We start from the raw sequence: 8,540 nt of genomic DNA, 5'->3' as shown, positions 1-8,540 counted from the left end.
ATATCTCATATCTATACCCTATCTCATATTTATCTATCCCATAACTCATATCTATCGACCGATCCCATATCTCATATCTATTTATCCCATATCTCATACCCATCCATCCATATTAAAAAAAACTGCTAACAACATTTGAAACAATAGCGACATCTACTAGATATTTATTGACATAGGACAAATCCAGAGTAAAATGAATCAAGCCCTTAAAATCATGACTATGAGAAAGATGTTTCAGTCTAAATAAAATGTTATTACATTTCTTGTTTATTCAATATTAGGAGAATAAGTTCCAGATTTAAAAAAAAAAAATTAAAATCACAGACATAAGATGACTCTTAGATTCATTTCCTTCCCAAAATTGCATCATGTAGCTTTCCAGTGGCTTTGACCTCAACGTCCCGAAAGCCAGAGTCTGTAAGGAGCTTGGTATACTCAGATGGCGTCCGTTCTCTGCCTTCTGTCTGGACCAACATGTTCAGTGAGAACAGCTGGGAAATCACTGGGCCACTTCTGTCTTCATTTAGAAGGGCTTCAACTAGCAGCACCCCACCGCCTAAAGATTACCGAGAGAGATAGTGGCAATTATTATCACAAAGGTAAAGCAAGAACTGTCTGACGTTCTGATTGTTATCTGTGGTTGTAACAATAAGCTCAATTTAACATATCAAGCTATGAATGTACATATTAATAACATCAGATAAATGTCCTATCAATTTACATATTAAATTTGAAGTCCAAATATTGTGATATCTAATAGTGTGATGTATTTGCTACTAAACATAAACAATTACAATTAGTGAACTCATATAACAGGAATATATCATCTCACAACACAGTGCCAATGTCATCAAAACACTACAATTATTAGATAAGTGAGTATTTGACCATCATTTTTATGCTGCTTCTCCAACACCAATATTTATAAACATGAATGCTAATTAGATCAAGCGGATCAGGTGACGAATATTTGTGTAACGAGGAAAGATGTGGCCTTAGGATATGAAGAATATCAATTTGTAGATTGTGAGCCTTCGCGGGCAGGGTCCTCTCTCCTCCTGTACCAGTTATGACTTGTATTGTTCAAGATTATTGTACCGTACTTGTTTTTATTATGTATACCCTCCTTACATGTAAAGCGCCATGGAATAAATGGCGCTATAACAATAAATAATAATAATAATGTATGCAGAATTATTAGCTTGCTTTCTTCAGGCAAAATGGGCCAAAAAAAGATTTGAAGGGAATCAAAAGTATTAACTCTCCTATACCGTCTATATGGACATATAGGTCATAGGAAGCTGAATAAAATATCTTGAAATCTGCAGTTCAATGTCTTAAGGTACCGTCACACTAAGCGACTTTGCAGCGAGAACGACGACGATCCGTGACGTTGCAGCGTCCTGGATAGCGATCTCGTTGTGTTTGACATGCAGCAGCGATCTGGATCCCGCTGTGATATCGCTGGTCGGAGCTAGAAGTCCAGAACTTTATTTAGTCGCTGATCACCCGCAGTCATCGCTGGATCGGTGTGTGTGACACCGATCCAGCGATGTGTTCACTTGTAACCAGGGTAAATATCGGGTTACTAAGCGTAGGGCCGCGCTTAGTAACCCGATATTTACCCTGGTTACCATTGTAAAAGTAAAAAAAAAACACTACATACTCACCTTCTGATGTCTGTCAGGTCCCCCGCCGGCGGCTTCCCTGCACTGAATGTGTCAGCACCGGCCGGCCGTAAAGCAGAGCACAGCGGTGACGTCACCGCTGCTGCCGGCGCTTACACATTCAGTCAGTGCAGGAAGCTCTGAGCAGCAGCGCGTAACCCTGTGGACGCCGGGGGACGTGACAGACATCAGAAGGTGAGTATGTACTGTTTTTTTTTACTTTTACAATGATAACCAGGGTAAATATCGGGTTACTAAGCGCGGCCCTGCACTTAGTAACCCGATGTTTACCCTGGTTACCCGGGTGCTGCAGGGGGACTTAGGCATCGTTGAAGACAGTTTCAAAGATGCTGAAGTCGTTCCCCTGATCGTTGGTCGCTGGAGAGAGCTGTCTGTGTGACAGCTCCCCAGCGACCACACAACGACTTACCAACGATTGCATCGCTGGTCGTGATCGTTGATAAGTCGTTTAGGGTAATGGTACCCTTAATCCAGAAAAATCCAAGTATTTCTAATACGTACATCCTTAGGGGTGCACACGTCACAGAAGCAAAGCGTCACAAAGATAAGCGTCGTGATACAGCAGTTATTCCATGGCACAGAACTAACAACCATCTTCTCTCTTCGCACAGGTATAACTTCCCACCTCTGCTTGCTGTCTCATCTGCTGCAATAGACTCTAATGGTATAACTTCCCACCTCTGCTTGCTGTCTCATCTGCTGCAATAGACTCTAATGGTATAACTTCCCACCTCTGCTTGCTGTCTCATCTGCTGCAATAGACTCTAATGGTATAACTTCCCACCTCTGCTTGCTGTCTCATCTGCTGCAATAGACTCTAAGGGTATAACTTCCCACATCTGCTTGCTGTCTCATGTGCTGCAATAGACTCTAATGGTATAACTTCCCACCTCTGCTTGCTGTCTCATCTGCTGCAATAGACTCTAATGGTATAACTTCCCACCTCTGCTTGCTGTCTCATGTGCTGCAATAGACTCTAATGGTATAACTTCCCACCTCTGCTTGCTGTCTCATCTGCTGCAATAGACTCTAATGGTATAACTTCCCACCTCTGCTTGCTGTCTCATCTGCTGCAATATACTCTAATGGTATAACTTCCCACCTCTGCTTGCTGTCTCATCTGCTGCAATAGACTCTAATGGTATAACTTCCCACCTCTGCTTGCTGTCTCATCTGCTGCAATAGACTCTAAGGGTATAACTTCCCACATCTGCTTGCTGTCTCATGTGCTGCAATAGACTCTAATGGTATAACTTCCCACCTCTGCTTGCTGTCTCATCTGCTGCAATAGACTCTAATGGTATAACTTCCCACCTCTGCTTGCTGTCTCATGTGCTGCAATAGACTCTAATGGTATAACTTCCCACCTCTGCTTGCTGTCTCATCTGCTGCAATAGACTCTAATGGTATAACTTCCCACCTCTGCTTGAGGTCTGTCATCTGCCACTCTACCATCTAGCAACATATTTTAATGTGCCTGCTTAATGTTTGGTATAATTCATTGGTTGCATTGCAGTATTTACCCACTGTTTGATGTATATCCATGACTGTGGCCACTCTAGATACTATCAGGTGAAGGTGTTATAGCATGTTGCCAGCCACAATGTGTTTGATCATTTAACCACCCCCTGGTGTGCTGGCCCCAGCTGCCAAATTATCCCCACCCTGGTCCCACAATCCATCTCTTCTGACCCAGCATTGGACTATAAATGTAGAACCATCCTTAGGGGTGCACGCAAGTGGGGGTGCACGTGTCACAGAAGCAAAGTGTCAGGAAGATAAGCGTCGTGATACAGCAGTTATTCTATGACACAGAACTAACATGTAGAACCATCCTTAGGGGTGCACGCGTCACAGAAGCAAAGCGTCACGAAGATAAGCGTCGTGATACAGCAGTTATTCCATGGCACAGAACTAACATGTAGAACCATCCTTAGGGGTGCACGCATCACAGAAGCAAAGCGTCACGAAGATAAGCGTCATGATACAGCAGTTATTCCATGGCAGTTAGTCAGGGCAGGAGTCAGGTAACCCACACTCTGCTCTCCCTTCTATCCAAGTGCTATATTCCTATGCTCCTATGCTCCCTTGCAATCCACATTCACCGCCCAATACCCCCTCCATCACGACTCATATACATCAGCTCCTCACTCCTTCCCTCTCCCATGTACAGCTCCCATGCACTTCTCACCTTCCTGAAAAACCTCAGCCCATCTTGCCCAAACACACTGCAGAAAAAAACTTTGTACACTTCCAAAAACTACTTGCTTTTTATCTTCTTACTCCTTCTGATTTCAGGGGACATCTCAACAAACCCCGGTCCCCCATCCCCCAACCTCAACCGCTACCCTACCTCATATCAAAACCATACTAACCTTATTAATATTATTTGCACTCCCTCATCTCTCCCTTTCAATTGTGCCCTTTGGAATCCACGGTCTGTATGTAACAAGCTCCCTTTCCTGCACAACTACTTTCTGAACAACTCTCTGAATCTGTTGGCCCTCACTGAAACCTGGATCCAGGACTCTGACACTGTCTCCCCTGCTGCCATTTCCCATGGTGGCCTTCAATTCTCCCATTCCCCAAGACCCACAAACAGACCTGGTGGTGGAGTCGGCATACTCTTGTCCCCACAATGCACGTTCCAGGTTATACCCCCAGTTCCATCACTCTCATTCCCTTCTTTTGAGGTCCACACCATCAGGCTCTTCCGTCCCCTCTCCCTCAGAGTAGCGGTCATATACCGGCCCCCAGGCTCACCCACACACTTCCTGGACCACTTCTCAGCCTGGCTGCCACACTTCATGTCGTCAGAACTACCAACCCTTATCCTGAGAGACTTCAACATTCCCATTAACAGCCCCACTTCCACATCTGCATCCCAGCTTTTATCACTAACCACTTCTCTAGGCCTCTCACAGCTCTCAACCTCTGAGACACACAAAGACGGTAACACCCTGGACTTGGTCTTTGTCCGGCTCTGTTCAATCTCCTACCTAGATAACTCACCGCTTCCCCTCTCTGACCACAACATTCTCTTCTTCACACTCACAATTCCTCGCCCACCCCAGCACTCTCCTACCTATCACACATTCAGAAATCTACAAGCCATTAACCCTCATACACTTTCAGACTCCTTACACTCATCATTGTCCCCAATCTCTTCTTTTTCCTGTCCTGATCTGGCTGTACAGCACTACAATGCCACTCTTAGAAGTACCCTAGACCAAGTAGCTCCCCTCACCCTCAGAACCTCCAAACACAGAGTGAAACCCTGAGCCCTGGCTCACATCGCAATCCCGATTTCTCCAGCGATGCTCTAGGTGTGCTGAACGTTTATGGAGGAAAACTCGCAGACCAGACTTCATCCACTTCAAATTTATGTTAAGAACCTATAACTCTGCCCTTCACCTCGCCAAACAGACCTACTACACCACCCTGATCTCCTCACTATCCAAAAACCCCAAGAAACTTTTTAACACCTTTCACTCCCTCCTCAGGCCAAAAGCACAAGACACTATCACATACATTTGTGCTGATGACCTGGCCTCCCACTTTATAGAGAAAATAGACAATATCCATCAGGAAATCCGCTCCCAGACACCAAGTGCAATGACTCCCATCCCTCCCTGCATCTCCCCTGCTCACTCTCAACATTAGATCCCATCACAGAAGAAGTCTCCAAGCTCCTCTCTTCTTCTCGTCCGACTACATGCACCACCGACCTCATTCCCTCACACCTCCTCTAGTCTCTCTCTCCAGTCGTCACAACTCACCTAACTACAATTTTTAATCTCTCCCTCTCCTCTGGCATTTACCCCTCCTCCTTCAAACACTCTATCATTACTCCATTACTAAAAAAACCCCACCCTTGACCCATCATGCACAAACAACTACAGACCGGTCTCCAGTCTCCCCATCATCTCAAAACTCCTGGAGCGCCTGATCTACTCCCGCCTTACCCGTCACCTCTCCACTCATTCCCTCCTAGACCCTTCACAGTCCGGTTTCCGCCCCCTACATTCGACAGAAACTGCACTCATCAAGGTGACCAATGACCTTCTGACAGCAAAATGTAATGGTGACCACTCTCTGCTCATTCTCTTCGACGTCTCTGCAGCTTTTGACACTGTTGACCACCCTCCCCTACTCTCTAGGCTCCAGTCACTAGGCATTAAGGACACTGCTCTCTCCTGGTTCTCCTCCTACCTTTCTGAACGCTCCTTCAGTGTTCTGTTCTCTGGCTCCACTTCATCTCCTCTTCCTCTCACTGTTGGGGTACCTCAGGGCTCAGTCCTTCGCCCCCTTCTCTTCTCCCTCTACACAGCCCCAATTGAACAGACCATCAGCAGATTTGGCTTTCAGTACCATCTTTACGCTGATGATACACAACTATACACGTCATCCCCTGACCTTACCCCCACTGTACTACAGAACGCCACTGACTGTCTGTCTGCAGTCTCCAACATCATGTCCACTCTCTATCTGAAACTCAACCTCTCCAAAACTGAACTTCTTCTGCTCCCGCCTTCTACTAACCTCCCTAAATCTGACATTTCCCTCTCCGTGGGTGGCACCATAATAACACCCCGGCAGCAGGCACGCTGTCTGGGTGTTATGTTTGACTCCGATCTCTCCTTCACCTCCCACATACAAACTCTTGCCTGCTCGTGCCGCTTACACCTAAAGAACATCTCTAGAATCCGCCCTTTTCTCACCATGGAGACAACAAAAACTCTCACTGTCGCCCTAATCCACTCCCGCCTGGACTACTGCAATGCTCTATTAATTGGCCTCCCCCTCACGCGACTTTCCCCTCTCCAGTCTATCCTTAATGCGGCAGCTAGGGTCGTCCATCTAGCTAATCGTTACTCGGACGTGTCCGCTCTTCGCCAGTCGTTACACTGGCTGCCCATTCATTACAGGATACAATTCAAAGTACTTGTTCTCACCCACAAAGCTCTCCACATTGCGGCACCCCCTTACATCTCCTCCCTCATTTCTGTCTATCGGCCTAGCCGACCACTGCGCTCTGCAAACGACTTTCGACTAACCTCTGCACTAATCCGTACCTCCCACTCCCGACTCCAAGACTTCTCCCGTGCTGCGCCAATCCTCTGGAATGCTCTACCCCAAGATATTAGGACCATCCACAACTTGCATAGTTTTAGGCGCTCGCTCAAAACACATTTGTTCAGAGCGGCCTATCATGTTCCCTAATCAAAGTCATTTTATGTTTGTGTGTGTAGCCCATTCACTATCTCCATCTACCCCCCACCCCCTGAAGATGGCTGGACCATCATTGTATATACATCATTGTAAATACACACCTGTACTTTGTATCTCCCCACCTCATTGTAGATTGTAAGCTCTCACGAGCAGGGTCATCTTATTTTGTCTTATTTTGCTTTATTACTGTATTGTTAACGTTGTTACCTATGACTGTTGTGTTTGAAACTGTTAAACTGTAAAGCGCTGCGGAATATGTTGGCGCTATATAAATAAAGATGATTATTATTATTATTATTATTAATACGTAAATGAGCTGTTAAGATTTGGCTCCAGAGATTATTTTAAATGAAAGCTGTCATTACCAATGTGAGACGTGTAATGACTGACAGTCTGCTCTCATAATCATACACAGCTCTGCAGTGAGATCAGCGCTAACACAGAAGCAAAATCTGTCTCATAATAAACATTTGCAGCAGCAACTTTTTCTATAATACTGTTGGCAGCTCTCCTGCAGAGTTGTGCCTGATGATAACCAGCACAGCACAGCAGGGTTGAATCTTGTATTATTGCAAACACATTTACAGTGATGTAAGCTCTGCCCCCCACACACACACTGGCTGCCTGTGAACAGCTGATCTGTAAATGTGTTAGTACAACGGAAGTGAACTTTGTTTTAAACCAGTGTTAGCTCTGCTGTACTGTGTTAGTTCTAAACTCTCTCTGATCTCACAGCAGAGCTGTCTGTGATTACACGAGTAACTCTTACACTCATGACTCCCCCTTTCATTTAAAATAAGGTCTGGAGGCAGATTCTCAGGGATATCAGTGTCCGGCCCAAAGATCTTAACCCCTTCATGACCCAGCCTATTTTGACCTTAATGACCTGGCCATTTTTTGCAATTCTGACCAGTGTCCCTTTCTGAGGTAATAACTCAGGAATGCTTCAATGGATCCTAGCGATTCTAAGATTCTGTTTTTTCGTGACATATTGGGCGTCATGATGGTGGTAAACTTAGGTCGATAATTTTTGCGTTTATTTGTGAAAAAAACGGAAACTTGGCGAAAATTTTGAAAATTTCGCAATTTTCAAATTTTTAATTTTTATTCTGTTAAACCAGAGAGTTATGTGACACAAAATAGTTAATAAATAACATTTCCCACATGTCTACTTTACATCAGCACAATTTTGGGAACAACATTTTTTTTGCTAGGAAGTTATAAGGGTTAAAATTTGACCAGTGATTTCTCATTTTTACAACAAAATTTACAAAACCATTTTTTTAGGGACCACCTCACATTTGAAGTCAGTTTGAGGGGTCTATATGGCTGAAAATACCCAAAAGTGACACCATTCTAAAAACTGCACCCCTCAAGGTGCTCAAAACCACATTCAAGAAGTTTATTATCCCTTCAGGTGTTTCACAGCAGCAGAAGCAACATGGAAGGAAAAAATGAACATTTACATTTTTAGTCACAAAAATTATCTTTTAGCAACAATTTTTTTTATTTTCCCAAGGGTAAAAGGAGAAATTGGACCCCGAAAGTTGTTGTCCAATTTGTCCTGAGTATGCTGATACCCTATATGTGGGGGGAACCACTGTTTGGGCGCATGACAGG

General features: G+C 44.6%; 1 protein-coding gene across 1 annotated transcript in view; it reads right to left on the bottom strand.

The window, feature by feature from the left end:
- Positions 1-244: 244 nt before the first annotated feature.
- Positions 245-8,540, bottom strand: part of LOC143815469 (acetylserotonin O-methyltransferase-like) — a 185,434-nt gene continuing 177,138 nt past the window's right edge. The window contains exon 9 of the mRNA XM_077294686.1: positions 245-556. Within this exon, the coding sequence (XP_077150801.1) occupies positions 345-556 (212 nt within the window). The 3' untranslated portion in view covers positions 245-344. The remainder of the gene's footprint in view (positions 557-8,540) is intronic.

This window comes from Ranitomeya variabilis, chromosome 3 (assembly GCF_051348905.1).
Source record: "Ranitomeya variabilis isolate aRanVar5 chromosome 3, aRanVar5.hap1, whole genome shotgun sequence".
Taxonomy (NCBI): Eukaryota; Metazoa; Chordata; class Amphibia; order Anura; family Dendrobatidae; genus Ranitomeya; species Ranitomeya variabilis.
Note: the sequence above shows the minus strand (reverse complement) of the source record. Positions and strands in the feature narration are given on the sequence as shown.